General features: G+C 35.6%; 1 protein-coding gene across 3 annotated transcripts in view; it reads left to right on the top strand.

The window, feature by feature from the left end:
* RBM25 (RNA binding motif protein 25) overlaps positions 1-15818 on the top strand; it is a 53004-nt gene that overhangs the window by 20200 nt on the left and 16986 nt on the right. For all 3 annotated transcript variants that reach the window (XM_068543277.1, XM_068543287.1, XM_068543268.1), the window contains 5 exons: positions 2422-2582; positions 8398-8583; positions 9988-10041; positions 10282-10365; positions 13859-14145. In XM_068543277.1, the coding sequence (XP_068399378.1) occupies positions 2422-2582; positions 8398-8583; positions 9988-10041; positions 10282-10365; positions 13859-14145 (772 nt within the window). The remainder of the gene's footprint in view (positions 1-2421; positions 2583-8397; positions 8584-9987; positions 10042-10281; positions 10366-13858; positions 14146-15818) is intronic.

Here is a 15818-nt window from a genome sequence, read left to right as displayed (position 1 = left end):
AGGAGTGTATGATCAAGATGGAACAATTAGGACTTAGGAAGAAAGTAGGAGAAGAGATGATGTGATAACCTCTTAGTCTTGAAAGCAAACTGTTCTTTTCATACTAGTTGGTAGAGACACCTGTTTGATAACACAATCTTTGAACACTTTTATTATGGAAAAAATCGTATGTATATAAAATTAACAGAATAGTATGATGAGCTCTCATGTACTCGTCACCTAGCTTTTTAACATTTATCAACTTGTGCCATTTGTGCTTAACCTGTACCCTACCCATTTCCTTCTTATATTATTTTTAAGCAATCTTGAGCACCAGATCATTTTGTCTGTAAATATTTAGTATGTCTCTAAAAGATAAGGTCTTTTAAAAAAACATATCTAAAATACAATTATAAGACCAAAAAAAACACCTTTCTCTTAATTATTAAGTCAGTATTCAGATATCCAACATTCAGTCAATATCCAGTCAATGATCAGATGTCCAGCTGTCTTAAATGTCAGTTTCTTAAATAGTTTTTTTGATTCAGGATTCATATAAAGTCCATGCATTGCAATTGATTGACATATTTTTGAATCTCTTTTAATATTTTTAGTTCTTCTGTCTCTCTTATTTCCCTTGAAATTATTTGTTGGTGAAACTGGGTCATTTGCCCAGTAGTGTTTTTTCAGTCTGGATTTGCTTATTGCAGCTCCAGTAGAATTATGTGCCATGCATCTCTATCCTCTGCATTGTATTGCAAACTGGTTGGTAGTTGTAGCTTGAGACTTGATCAGATTTGAGTTTGTGTACGTTATTTTTGTTGATTGTTTTTATATGTAAGAATTCTCTAAAGGTAGTGCTCTTTCATTAGGAGTCATATTGGGTTTTTTGTTTGTTGGTTTTTTTTAATGTTAGCAGCTGTTGATTGTCAGTGCATATGTTGATTCCCTCACTGGAGGGTTGCAAAATGTAACAGTCTATTGGGAAGAATTCTGTCTTTCCTTCGTTGAAGAAAAATCTTCATTTGTTAGTAGAATACATCTATAAGGATGAATTTCTTCCTCCATATACTATTTGGTTACTTAGAGGTATAATTTCTATAAGAAAAACAGGATAAATGCTTTGGTTCTTTCATTTTTCAAAAGAATGATCTTATGTTGTCAGCATCCTCTACCAGTGATTTTTTTTTTTAAGTATTTTGAAGTTTTAGATTGAAGCATATTCAATTGTTATTATATTTAATGTGGATTAGTTGTCATTATCACTAGTGAAGCTTAAGTTTTCTCAAGTTGCCTCTGGAAATTAGATCTTTGGTGATTTTTGACACAAGCCTAAATGCCTTTGATAGCTTTCTTGTTATCTGGGATGACAAGATATTCAGAGCTCAGCTAGTAGTTTTTCTGCCCCAGACTTGGTATCAGCCATTTCTCAAGAAGCTCTGATTCCTTTCAGTGGGAAATTGTTTCCAAAATGGCCATCTGGAAATGAGGTGTACTCGTGGTAGGAGTGGTGTGGTCTTTGCTTTGCCAGTGCACATTAATTCAAATTCAAGCCTAAAAGTTTTTTATTTAATCTTTTCTGTCATATGTCTATATTTCCTTTCTTCCACATTTAGAATCCTGAGCTTCAACACTGGGGATGATAGACTATTAAATAATTATTATTTATTATTATTATCATCTCACATTTCACATACAGCAGTTTCAGACCAATAGCACCAATACTGTCATCAACAATATGATTATTGAACTTTTCTTTTTTATAGACAGGTCTTTTTGTCCTTAGGCTATATCAAACTTAAATCTATGGTCAAATTTTCTGTTTTAAAATCACTCAGAATATGTGGTTGTATCATTAACCGTACACATATTTGGATTCACTTGTTTAATTTTATTTTCAATGTTTACTCTTTAATTTTGTTTTAATATCTGTTTAAAGTCGTAATAATGGTGAGACTAGTTATTAAAATGAAACAGATACAGAAAAATGAGACTGGTAACTAGAATAAAAGATCAGTACTTTTGTAGTTTAACATCTCTGAATTGAAAAGTGCTGTATTTAGGTTCAGGAAGACTGTTTTCACTTATCTGTAGCTGTTAGGAAGTCAGGATGGAATGAATTGATGAAATAATTAAAAGAATTAATCATGAAATTTGTTGATTCTGCTAAATATTTTATCAGCACTTCTAATAAGTAGCAATTTGCCTGATGAGAATTTTTCTTCTTTTCCCCTGTTTTTGTTTTCTCTTATTTCTTTTGGTTGTTTGAGGGTACTAAAAGTGAAATCCGTATCAAAGGTAATTGAAGGAAAGGGAAGAGTGACAAAATAAATAATCCCTGTATTATAATGTTTGGTCTGTAATGATTTCAATTTTTCATAAATATTTTTCATCTTTCATAATTGTATTGATGTTTCACTAATTCTTTACATCCATTGCTAGCCTTCGGATTCTGTGAGTATAAGGAGCCTGAATCAACCCTCCGTGCACTCAGGTTATTGCATGACCTGCAGATTGGAGAGAAGAAGCTACTTGTTAAAGTTGATGCAAAGACAAAGGCACAACTGGATGAATGGAAAGCAAAGAAGAAAGCTTCTAATGGGGTATGTTTTCTATAGCATTGTCTTCTCTAGGCCAGCTGTGCTCTTTCAGTGTAAATACTTCTCATGAAAAATCTAATACGGGGCTTCACAAGATCATCAAGAGGGTGTTTTTATAGTTTATAGTTATTTTAAGTCTTTTATCTACCCATAGTGGGTGGATGACTGTTGGTTTGCTTGTTCCAGGTTGGGATGAAGGTAGTAAGGGAGGCTGGACAAGGTTAACTTGCCAGAGAAAACACTGGTACAGACTATTCCAAACAGAGCTAATTCATTAAGGCAGCTTTTAAGTAAGTACAAAATATATTTCAACCTACAAAATTTTTATTAGTTGCCCTCTTGTTTAGAAGTACACAGGTTCTAAAATGAATGAAAATAAGTCTTATTACTTTCATCAGGTGGTGGCTCTATTAAGTGAAGCTAAAGTAAAGGAAATTTTTGTATGTTGTATTGTAATGTATACATTATTATTCCCTCTCAACAAAGCAAAAAATAGCTAAAACCTGAGTGTATATTTCCTTGTTTTCCCTTCCTAGTTCCTTTTGACACATCAAGCTGAACAGATCCAAAATAGATTCATTATTACCTTCCTGTCTCTACAAAAACAAAACAGCCTTTTTGCTCTCTTCAGGCTTTTCACTATCATTCAAAGTAGAAATAGGTTTCTTGGTTCCACCACTCCCTCCTTTACAAAAACATTGTAAAAAAAATTCATAAAAATAGAGCAACCTATAAAGAAGACATTAAGTATCACCCATAATTCTATCATCATTAGTAAGCCCTGTAGACATTTTTGTTGCATATTCTTCCAGGCATTTTTCTCTGTATGGGTGAATATAGTTTTAATTGGAGTATGTGAGATTATTTTTCTTTTATAAATGGAGGATTGAATTCTGAAGTATTATTTTGTAAACAGCTTTGTTTTCACTTAATCTTGTCTTTCTCTGGATTTTTAATAGTATTTTAACTGATTTATCTACATTTAGTTTTCTTCTCATCTGCCTGTTATAGTACTGCCCTATATTTCTAAAACATAAGTATAATTATGTCAGCCCCCTCCCCTGCTCATGCATCCTAATGGTTTTGAATTTCTCACAGTGTAAAGTCTATATTCTTAGCATGGCATCCAAGGCTTGCTCCAGTCTACCTTTCTAGCTTTCTCCATCAATTCCCTGCATGTGTCAGTCATGTATCCCTACAAACTCCTTTGTGCTTTGATGTCCTTGTTGCTCATCCAAGCTCCCTGTTGAAATTCTATCCATATAGTTAAAATGTTGCTTGATTCATATAGCTGTCATCAGTCCTAGATTCCTCTCAGGCAGAATTAAATCCTCTCTTCTCATATAAAACAGGATTTTACTGTTGTTACGTCAGTCTGCTTTGTCGTATGTATTGTTTGTATTGCTCTCTCACAGCTCCTTGTACCCTGTTTCATTCCTGTATCCCGCATTCTCTGATTATAAGATAGACAGGACAATAAATTCAGACTATGTTTTTTCATCTTGTACCTCCACAGAACCTGGCTTAAGGTCTTGCTTATAACAAGAACGGGGTGAACATTTATTATAACAGTTGCAGTTATGTTGCTCACCTGATAATCTTACTGTCTTTCCCTAGCTTTAAAAGGAAGTAACACAATTTACACTCCAGAGAAATTGTATTTTATCTCATATCAGCACTATTGCCTGTCATACCAGTAAAACCTTAAAAAAGCCAACTGTCTGCAGCAAGACTTCTTAGATTTTCCTTGCTGTGATAACTGAATTCTTTTTTAAAATAAAGCATGCATTCAGTGTCTTCAAAGTTTTTTATATAATTCCCTGGATTCATTGTTTTACTGTGCTTGAAATTTAGCTTGTGAGGTGGTTTAAATGGTGGCATTTGCAGATGGTGTACTCTGAATATGAAGTAAATCACTTCACTGTATAGTTACATAATAAATAAGGAAATGTATAATCGTGTGACTTTGATTGATTTTGTAATCACCATTAGTAAGAGGAATCACAATTGAAATCTGTTTATATTTTTCTTCAAGAATGGAATTGAAGCCACCTCCAATAAAAACAGAACGGTTATTTCAGATAAAATGAAATTAAAAAAATTAACAGACATGACTTCTGGGTGCGTTTGGCATGGTGCCCAGAGGTACTTGAAGTCATAAGACAAACATGGTATATTTTCTTGGAGTGTCGATTTTACTCAGCAATACTGGTAAAATGAAAATGTTGAGCAATTCTGTCAGTTAAAATTTTTTTCAAACAGCTTAAGCCAATATGAGTATATTGTGGAGTAGATTGCAGGTTTGTCATGATTTTTCAGGGTAAAATGTGAAAGTATACTTGTTCTTTCTCTTTTATTGTCAATTTATTGGAGAAATTTAGAAAATAGGGACTTTTAAAGTAGGTGACATGAGAATGAGACATTGAGAAACTTGTATACTACCTATCCAGACATTTTCCTGATTCCCAGACAGAAGAAAAAATACTAGTTGTATAGTTCTCCGATTCAAAAAGAACCACGAGTTTGGCTAGAAAGAGATTTTTCCTGACCCAGAATTTTAAGAGGAACTATATGCCTTGAGTAGTAGCTTGATTAAAAGCTTTTATTTGGATTTTGCAGAATTTGTAGAAGCAACTTTTATGACCTTTAGTAAAAGTATTTCATTTGGGGTAGCCACGCTGATCTAGTCCATGTCCTGTTGCTTTCTGGTTGTTCAGCAGTAGCGTTATAGGAGTAGAGATATTTGCTTGATCGTCACAGATAGTGCTTGTTAATCACACATTCAAGAATGAATTCTGCCAAGCGGTGGAAGTACAGATAATCTTTGGAAAGAGCTGCTTGCTTTACATTTTAATTGAGGACAGATCAGATACTGCAGGTAGGAACATTTTCACATCTTTGCCTGGAAATTAGTCTGGTTGAATGTACATTTTCTCAAAAGAAAGAACTCTGCATTTGCTTAGTTCCCAAAGAAGTTCTTGTTTTGAACTCTAGAGGTCAGTGCCAAAGAGTGAGTCTAGTAGAGCTGCTTTCTAACTCTCCAGCTAGCAGCTTTACTATGGAAGCTTTTAATTCCTCTGAAAAGAGCCAAGTAGGTGGGCCATGTAAACATCTCAGATATTCAGTTGATTTCTTTGATCCTCTTATACTTCCAAACCCTTCACTTTTTGCTGCTCAGTATTACTGAATGTGCTTTCTGTTTCTGAAGTGGAAGAAAAAACTGGAAATCAGGAAACTGTCTGTGGTTCAGGACCCAGAGGTAGAGTTTAAGTTGAAACTAAAAATAACTTTTCCTTCCATGATATATATTGCTACTTTTGTTTTTCTTACATTAACAATTGGTTAAGAGATTTGGGCTCATAAGCTTTCCTTCTAAAAATGTACATTTTCTCTATAGATCAAGGGGCAGTAGTCATTTGTAAGGTGGTGTGAACTAGTTCATTCCAAATGCTTTACTTCTAATTTAGGTAAGACCAGCTATACTAATATTTAAGTTTTGGTTTAGGATGATGGTGGTAGCGAATTTAGGGGCTATGAGTATTTTTAGTTGAGTAAGCCTTTGGATTTATAACCCCACCTCAGTCCTTATGCTTAAAAAAAGCATGGAGATATAGACGGTTCATGGAAAGAAATTTAGAATGTAGGGAAAATGCTAAGCACAGACTGGATGTTCCCTCATGAGGTATATTTTCATAATAAAGAATTTAGGTCTCAACAGCTGAGTATTTGGGTTGAAATAGCCATATGTATCTCAGGACCTACGGTTTCAGTGACAAGTTACTGGTTTAATTCTTTCATTTAAAACCTTTGGAGAAGCAGAGTCTCACTGAAGGGATTTTAGTGAAAGCTGCATAATGACCTTATTGTGATATGTTATTGATTTAGAATAAGAAAGGAACAACACCACCACAATTTTAGTTTACAATATTCTTGGTAAATAATGTAAACAATTTAATTACAGTCCTTGGTTAAAGCATCTTGTCTTTATCCCAGATGCCAAGTAGAAAGTTGGTTACAAGAAGATTAGATGAAGAGGCAGGTTTGAGAAAGTAAAGAGTGGTTAGTTTTATAATATCACATTTAATGACTTACGTGAAGGTTGTCTATATCATATCCTTCTCTTACTCTGTATTGTTAAATGCTTAAGGGCAAGTTATTTCTTTTTTTAATTTTGAATTTTTTACCATCTAACATAGTATCTTGCATAGGGTAGGCTCTTAAAAGTTTGTTGAGCAAATTAATTTAAGAAATAAATGCTTGTTGAGTAAGTATCCATTGGAGACAGCTTTTCAGAATGCCAGTTGTTATGAAATCACGGCTAGGTTATATGAAGGAGGTACAAGGTACGAAACTCACCTTGAATAGAGTTGCATGCATTGTGACCAAGAGCCAGCATTTGTCCAGAAGAGCAGGATTCTTGTTTGTATCTGAAACTTTGCACAATATATGTTTACCCAAGTATGTATGTAGTTTTAAGTTACAAAAATTTTTGTACACTTACAGCTTTATGTTTATCTTGTTGCTTCTTTGTCTTACTTTCCCACCTTTCCAGGTTTTAAGAAGAGTTGAGGGTAATGAAATTATCTAGAGGTCGTGATCTAAATTTTGTCATTTGAACTGGATTAATTCCTTAACTAGGAGCCTTAAAATAAAACAGACAGAAACAAGAAGGATAGTAGGACATTGGAAACCAATAAAAAAAATTTTTTTTTTTTTTCCCCACATCAACACAAGTAACAGTCGACTTCTTTTAAAAAATAATAAAGTCCTGGGAATTCCCTGGTGGTCCAGTGGTGAAGACTGTGCTTTCACTGCCGAGGGCCTGGGTTCAATCCCTGGTCAGGAAACTTAACATCCCACAAGCCACGTGGCTTGTCCAAAAATACAATAATAATAATAATGATAATAAAGTCCTACAAAGAATTACTTATTTTTATAATGTTACAATTTTTATAATGTTACAATTGCAAGTCATGGGGAGAAAGATGTGCAGTATTTAGAGTCAATTCCTTTTTAGTGTATAATACATGAGCTTTATAAGTGGTATTCCCACATTGTAGAAAGCAGAGGGGAAAAAGAAGCCATCATTTCAGCCCCTGACCTTCCTGATGCTTGCATTTTGTTGTATATAGCCATCAAGTGTTTTTTATTTGTTTAACCTACATATGTTTTTGTTTATTTTACTTTTTAAATTTTTTTGAACACTTTATTATATTTGTTTATTTTTGTTTTGTTTTGGCTGTGCCGCACGGCATATGGGATCTTAGTTCCCCGATCAGGGATCAAACCCGCGCTCCCTACAGTGGAAGTGCAGAGTCTTAACCACTGGACCGCCAGGGAAGTCGCTGTTTTTGTTTATTTTAAATGGTGGCTACCATAGTGTACATAAAATAGTATTTTGCTTTTTTCATGTAATAAAGTTTTCAACTTTGAATGAGTTATTCAGTAAACATCATTAGTTTGTGCAGGTATTGAGCAAGACAATCTGAAAAATTGTGAAAGCTTTGCAGATGTGTAGTACGCTAGCCCTGTGATTTCGGTCTTTCTGTAGCTGGTTAGGGGTCAGAATGTTAACTATCAAGGGTAGAAAGGAAAAGAAAATCGTAAAGTACAGTGTATCTAAGGAAAAAACAATAAAACAAATGAAGTTTAGTTTTGTGAAGTTAGGAATAAATCCAAATCTGTGTTTAATAGGACTGCAGAGATGTTTGCGAGAAAACATGTTTGTTTTGTGTACTAACTTGTTTTAGAATGATTTTGATTTTCTTGTTTGATTTCCCCCTTCCCTCTCCTGAATCTGCCTTGTTTTTTTTTTAAGAATGCCAGGCCAGAAACTGTCACTAATGATGATGAAGAAGCCTTAGATGAAGAAACAAAGAGAAGAGATCAGATGATCAAAGGGGCCATTGAAGTTTTAATACGGGAATACTCCAGCGAGCTCAATGCCCCCTCGCAAGAATCTGACTCTCACCCCAGGAAGAAGAAGAAGGAAAAGAAGGAGGACGTATGTGTTACTGATTTCTGACAACAGAGTCATTCCTACAGTTTACATTTTGTACTGTCACTCTTGTGCTTTCATTATTTCCAACTTCTGAGGGGAAAGTAGAGTGACTAGCGTTTATAACAATATAGTGTTAAGGCTAATTTGACTATGTGTTACCAACTAACTTCCTAATTTTTTTTTACCACAACGTTCCTGTTTCGCATGTTTGAAATGCAGTGACATGAAAGCTTGTGCATATTTGTGGATTCATTAAGTAAGAGGGGGGAAAAAAAAACCCCAGACTTGAGTGATGAATAGGAACTGATATTAAGGGGCAAAGTAAGATTTTTTTTTTTCCCTTTTGTCACAAAGGGGTTGGCCTTGTTTTGCCTTACTCCCTTATTATTTTTCTTCTGTCTCTGCTCCAAGCGGGATACCAGGTCTCATTCAGTGAGGATTTTGACCCATTTTCAAGTTTTTAGCCACCTTTCCTTATAAGTCACGTCTCATTTCCTCCCATGGACAGTAATGCTATTGGCCTTATAACTGGAGTACTATGAAAGAGCAGCATGAGATGAAACACTCCTCCCCAGTGTATTATATCATCACCTACTTTCGTCATCCTAAGCTAATTGAACAGTAGGGAGTCCAGATTGAAAGAAAATGTTTGGTTTTCTTATATTCATTTAATTTGGATATACTTAGAGAAATTATAGGGAGTGTTCTTTAAAAATATTGGAAGTGTATTGTATGAATGGGTTGTATATGCCCTGGAAGAGTAGTACTATGAAACATATATTGTGATTTAATATCAAGGGGTAGTTATAGTTCATACAATTTTGGATTTTATTGCCTTATTAGTCCATCTTCAGTTTTCTTCGTGGCCAGATACATTTTTATTACTTGGCTTGTTCTTCCTCATGGGGCCATAAGAACCTGTCTAGTGAACTGCCAATCATTGGGAATGGTAATTGTTAAGAGTCAGTCAGGTATAGGGTAATTGAGACCTGTAGGGTTTGTTCTTCCTCTTCCCCCATTAATGGCAAAGGAGAAAATAACTTGACATATTTGTTTGATACGGGTTGGGAGGAGAGAATCAAAGAAATTCTGCTCTATGGCAGGAATTATGGGTAAATTTTGTTGTTAACGATTGTTTCCTCTGTCTTGGAAGGGATCAAGGAAAAAGCACTGCTAGTGCGAGACCCTCCTTATTCCACTGGTTGGGGGTGTTGGAGGGAGAGGAAGTGGTGGGTCATGGGAGGGGTTATAGAGTGAGTGAAATCTTTTTTATTATCAAGTAATTTGAAATCAAGAAAATGTTACAGAAATCTTGCATTGCTTACAGTGTAAACATATAGAAAATTGTTTTTCAGAGTAATGTGAACTCTTGTTTGTTTGTTTTAATCTTTGTGGATTTTTCCGCAGATTTTTCGCAGGTTTCCAGTGGCCCCACTGATCCCTTATCCACTCATCACTAAGGTTAGTTTACATTTTAGGCTTTGGCAATAACTTATGTTTACTGCTAATTGCCAGATTTGTGATTCTTGTCTATCTAACTCTTTAACTTAGATTGTTGGATTTGTTACTACATAAGTTTTTTATTTACTCCTGTCTTTTGTAAAACCTGTACAGAATATCTAACTTTTAATTTCCGTCTATCTGTTCATATCAATGTAGATTGATGGTTATGCATTCCCACCTGTCCCCCTTGTCTTTTAGGAGGATATAAATGCTATAGAAATGGAAGAAGACAAAAGAGACCTGATATCCCGAGAGATCAGCAAATTCAGAGACACACACAAGGTAGTATTCTTGTTTTTTCACTTGATACCAATCTAGACTTTTTACAGAATCCAAAGCAAACAGACAAAAAAAGAAAAATCAACGTTACAGTAGAATATAATTTTAAATGCTTTTTATATAGGTTTAATTGATATTTAGATAGAAACAAAGAAACAGAAGACGATTACCATATTAGAGTAGTCCTTGGCATATTGTACGTAGCTTTTTCAGTTACTGACTACTCTGCAGTCATCTCACTTTAATATGAATAAAAGCTAGTTTTATTTTTAGATTTCAACATAAACATCAAGGTCAGATTTAAACTAGATTCAAGGGGGCAGCAGAATAACATACACTGTAGTGTATTTCTGGGGGCAGTTATTTAACTTAATCTTAGGAAAACCTTTTCTTTAGAGCTGAGATTAAAATTTAAGATTATATTTGTATAGATTTGAGAGGGGGAGATTTTAAAAAGTAGGTCAGTGGTTACCAGACTTACCAAATTTTAGATGCATGGAAGAACTGTAAATTCCCATAAAGCTAATCTATTCATTGACCCCCACCATTATGATAGAGATCATATGGTGACTAATGCAAGATGAAACTCTCAGCTTGGAAAGTAACAAGGAATAGGATGTAAGTATGAGCTTCTGTTTTTTATTATATTTATGGATGCCCCCTCAGAAAAATATGCAAAGGGGTAACTGGCTTGGAAATGGGTATTTGTTCATCGTAAATCCCACTCACGAGTTTTGCCTATTGAAAGCTTCTCTCAATGACAGTGCATCTGTGAATGTTCCCTGGTGTTGAAGGTGATGCTTATGGATGGTGAAATGCAAACACTGCGTGAAATGTATTTTGATGTTACAGATAATAAGATGTTACTGGTTCTTTCCTAAGATTGAGTGACCTTTAACTCAGTGAGATGTTAAGTGTTCATTTTTTCTTTTATTTAATCTTACTCTTTCTTATAGCTTTCGAAATCCCACGTTGACAATTAATGCCATCGACTCAGTGCTGTTGAACACATTATTATCATGATGCCGAGCCCTAGCTCACATACACAGGGCCTTTTCAGGAATTAAGTATGTCTAAAAGCACGACTGTAGTTCTCCCAGATTAATTTTGAGAGTTAGAAAGTTAGTCCATGGGAAGTCATTATAGAGTAATGCTTTTGGTTAGGTTCAGTACTCAAAATTTTCTGAGCAAGCTTGAAAATGGTATACAGTGTGTGTGTGGTTTACCCCCTTTTTGTTATTTGTTGAATCGTGTCATGTCATTGGTAAAGTATAAGGAAATCATGTTTTAAAAAATTAATTCAAAAGGTAATTGCTTCAGAGTTTGAGAAGCTGTCAGGCCTTTGACTGCCTTACACGTATTTCACTGTGGGGAGAATGTTTTGAATTTCCAAAATGTGTTTTAAAAATAAAAATCAAAGTGAAAAAGAAAAGCAGTTTTTTTTATTGGGTGGTATGGTTAAAGGGGATATTTGAAACTTCGGTAACAAAAATTGAGCTCAGTGAACCTTTGCATGTTTTGGTATGAGTTTATTAAATAACCACAGACTGTCAGGGTATCAGCGTGGCAGGGGGCGTCCATTTACAGCACGGACGAGTCTGAAGAGAGAATAAGGTAAGATTTATGATTTTTTTTTTCTGTCCTTTCCTCTTCATTATTTCACTACTTTCTTATGTCTTTTTAGACCACCTCATTTCCTCTTTCTCCAGTCTTTGTCTTAAAAAATATATATGTGTGTGTGTATCTATTTACTGCATATATAATCTGATACTGCATATATAATCTGATATAATCTTTTAGAATTGCATTTAGTATGGACAAGATTCACTCACTTTTTCATTTACTTAGAACTAAACTTCTGAAATGAGTTCTGAAACAAATCATTATTTACATAAGTGGAACTATACATTTAAGAAATAAGTAGTGTAGTGAATAGGCAAGCATAAAACAGTTGAGGGACTCTACAAAAGAAATTATTGGAACAGCTAAAATAATCTGTAAGTATTTATTATCTCAGAAATAAACAAATTTCTTTATAAGTGTATGACACTGAGGTAAGTTTCATGTAGTCTAGCCTCATTTTGCAGTACACATTTTTTTATTCCATTATAGTACTGTTTCAAAAATTAGAATTTACCCCTTTAAATAGTTTTCAGTTTCTATCCTCTTTTTGCCATTTCTTTTCTCTTCCCTTTGTAATTTCAATGTATTCAGTATTGGCTTTGCCTACGTTCCATTTTGATATAAGACTGGCACCACAGCTGAATATATTGATTTCTCATGCATTAGCTTTTCTTTCGTAATCTTCTATCAGTTCTCTGATCCATGAGCAAGAGAAAGAGAGTATAACAGGTAAGATTGCTTTTTAAAGTTGTTTTAAATGCTTTACATGACTGAGAAAAGAAAAAAATGCACATTTTATTGTTGTCATTTAAATTTCGGTGACACTAAACATGGAACCAAAGGAAAAATGTTTTGTTTTTGTTTTGTTTTTCCTGTTTGGGGCATTTTTTTTTCTGAGTTTGTGCAGAAGCCGTGTGGTACGCTGGTAATCTTGTCAGGGTACAAACTTGGTCTGAATGTTATTTGGTTTATTTGTGAACCATGTACTTGCTCTTCCTCCCAGAAGCATAGCTTGTAGGCAAGGTTAATCCAGTGTTGGCGATCCATGTCCTAGCACAGCATCTGTAAGTTAATACGCAATCGTTCCTTCCAAGGATGGATTTATCACTGTTAATGTATTTTCATTGTCTTATAGGCATAATGGGCATAAATATGTTGCTTTTAACATTAAGCCAAAAATTAATCTAATTAAATAAAAATATTATGGTTATGTACATTTTTGCTTGAAGCGAGTGATTTTCAAACTTTTTGTATTTGGTGGGCTGTCCATCTTGTAATGGTGGGAGTAAATGTTTCCATAGGTGATAGGGCAGATATTGGCTGAATTCAGCTTGTCTTTTGGAGGGTGGGCAAACCAGAGGGCAGAAGATTATTTAGTTGCATTCCAGTGACCTGACTCTCTTCCCCACCTCCCCTTTAAAACACTCAACTAATAATCGTTAGGTAACGGGCAGTCTGGGGTTATAGTTAGCAGCAGTAGTCCCACTGATTTAAAGAAATTCATAATGGGAAGAATTACATTTTAGCCAAGTGATTGTATTTCTAGAAATTATTATGAACCATCACATTCTTCATGGTCATTTTAGTTATTACATAATCATTGAGTGGTCAGCCACACTTGACACAATCTCCCAGCATCCAAGATTGGAGATTCCTGGTCTGTTTAGAGTGTATGGTTTTGCACGAAATCTATCTAGGCTTGTGATTGCTTCAGTTTTATTTGTTAAGTAAAACCACAAGTATTTAATAGTAAAGTACCAGTGGTTTGGTTTTTTTTTTTTTCTGTCGTTCCCAATATTGGGCTTCGCGCCGGGAAAAGTCTGAATACTGGAGCTATAGAGTTAACTCTAAAAGTACTTTTATTGGTTTCTAGAAACTGGAAGAAGAGAAAGGCAAAAAGGAAAAAGAAAGACAGGAAATTGAGAAAGAACGGAGAGAAAGAGAGAGGGAGCGTGAAAGGGAACGAGAAAGGCGAGAACGGGAACGAGAAAGGGAAAGAGAACGTGAACGAGAAAAGGAGAAGGAACGGGAGCGGGAACGAGAACGGGATAGGGATCGTGACCGGACAAAAGAGAGAGATCGAGATCGGGATCGAGAGAGAGATCGGGACCGTGATCGAGAAAGGAGCTCAGATCGGAATAAGGATCGCAGTCGATCAAGGTAAGGCTTTATGGAAGTTACTGTGTGCTTGATAGCTTTAATAGAACTGCAGGTTAGTACTCTCTTGGGCCATTTGCATGGATGTGGTGATAGAACTTCCTGAGACACGAAGCATGCCTGGCTTGCTGTCTCACACACATGTAAAATATTGGTTAAGGGCTTCCCTGGTGGTGCAGTGTATAAGAATCTGCCTCCCAGTGCAGGGGACACAGGTTCGATCCCTGGTCCGGGAAGATCCCACATGCCGCGGAGCAACTAAGCCCGTGCACCACAACTACTGAGCCTGCACTCTAGAGCCCGTGAGCCACAACTACTGAAGCCCGCGTGCCTAGAGCCCGTGCTCCGCAATAAGAGAAGCCACTGCAACGAGAAGCCCGCGCAACGCAATGAAGAGTAGCCCCCACTCACCGCAACTAGAGAAAGCCTGCACACAGCAACGAAGACCCAACACAGCCAAAAGTAAATAAATTAAAAAAAAGAAAATATATTGGTTAAATTAACAATTTTCAACTTTAGTGTTAGTTTCTGTCTGAAGCCAGTTTTTATACAGAGCCAGCACACACCAGCCGTCCACCCAGTGTTTTGGATAGACATGATTCCTTGTTCTCTCCCTTGGTCAGTGGGCATTTTCTCTAGTCACTGTTTGATTGAGGTCCCCTCTAGTGGGAAATCAGCTCTAGTACCACTGCTTTTAGCTCCTGGTGTGTGTTTGGTCCTATAGCCCACTGGATGGCCACAACTTAATCTCCCAGGCTCTAAGTTTACTTTTTCTTTATGGCTCCTAGTAATTTATTTCACTTTGGTTTGGTTTTGTTTTATTTAAAATTTTTTCATAATTATATTGAATTCATATGACATATCATCTCAAATTCTTTAGGAATGAGGTAGAGCAAAAGTGAACAAAGGAAGTGGAGAAGGGCGTGAGTAGAAGGAAGCCAGTAGACGAAAGAGGAAATCCCACCTTTTTTTTCCCCAGGCTAGTTTTCAAATATACATTACTGTGTTGAGATATTATTCTACCTGATTATAGCTGAAGGGAGGTCCCCCGGTTGCGTTAACTGGAATTCAGTACTCTTATTAATCTTTAGTGGGCACTAAAATCCTTCCCTTCCTTCCTCCACTGGAATAACCATTATTCTCTTGAATAACCACTATTGAGAATTTGACATGTATTAAAATGAGTGGTTTATACTTTTACTACAGTGTACTGTTTCATATCGTATATATACATAAATTTGTATAATTACATCCATGGTATCACAAATCTGCAGTTTGGTTTTATCACTCTGAATTAAATACTTGAGAACTTTTTATTGCTGATAGATGTACAGTTGACCCTTGAACAATGCCGGGGTTAGGGGTGCCGATCCTCTGTGCAGGCAAAAATTCGAGTATAACTTATAGTTGGCCCTCTGTATACACGGTTTTCCATATCTGCGGTTCTTCGTCCATGGATTCAACCAATTGTGGATTCGACCTACCTCGGGTCGTGTAGTACTGTAGTATTTACTATTGACAAAACTCTGTGTATAAGTGGACCTGCACAATTCAAACTCATGTTGTTCAAGGGTCAACTGTAGTTCTGGTTTACCCATGCAACATGCCAGAATGCTCTTTGCTTCTCACCTTTGCCAATATCTGTATTCCTTGATCACTAGTGAAGTAGACTATCT

Source organism: Eschrichtius robustus, chromosome 1 (assembly GCF_028021215.1).
Source record: "Eschrichtius robustus isolate mEscRob2 chromosome 1, mEscRob2.pri, whole genome shotgun sequence".
Taxonomy (NCBI): Eukaryota; Metazoa; Chordata; class Mammalia; order Artiodactyla; family Eschrichtiidae; genus Eschrichtius; species Eschrichtius robustus.
The sequence above is the reverse complement of the archived record's forward strand: the minus strand, read 5'-3'. Positions and strand labels throughout refer to the sequence as shown.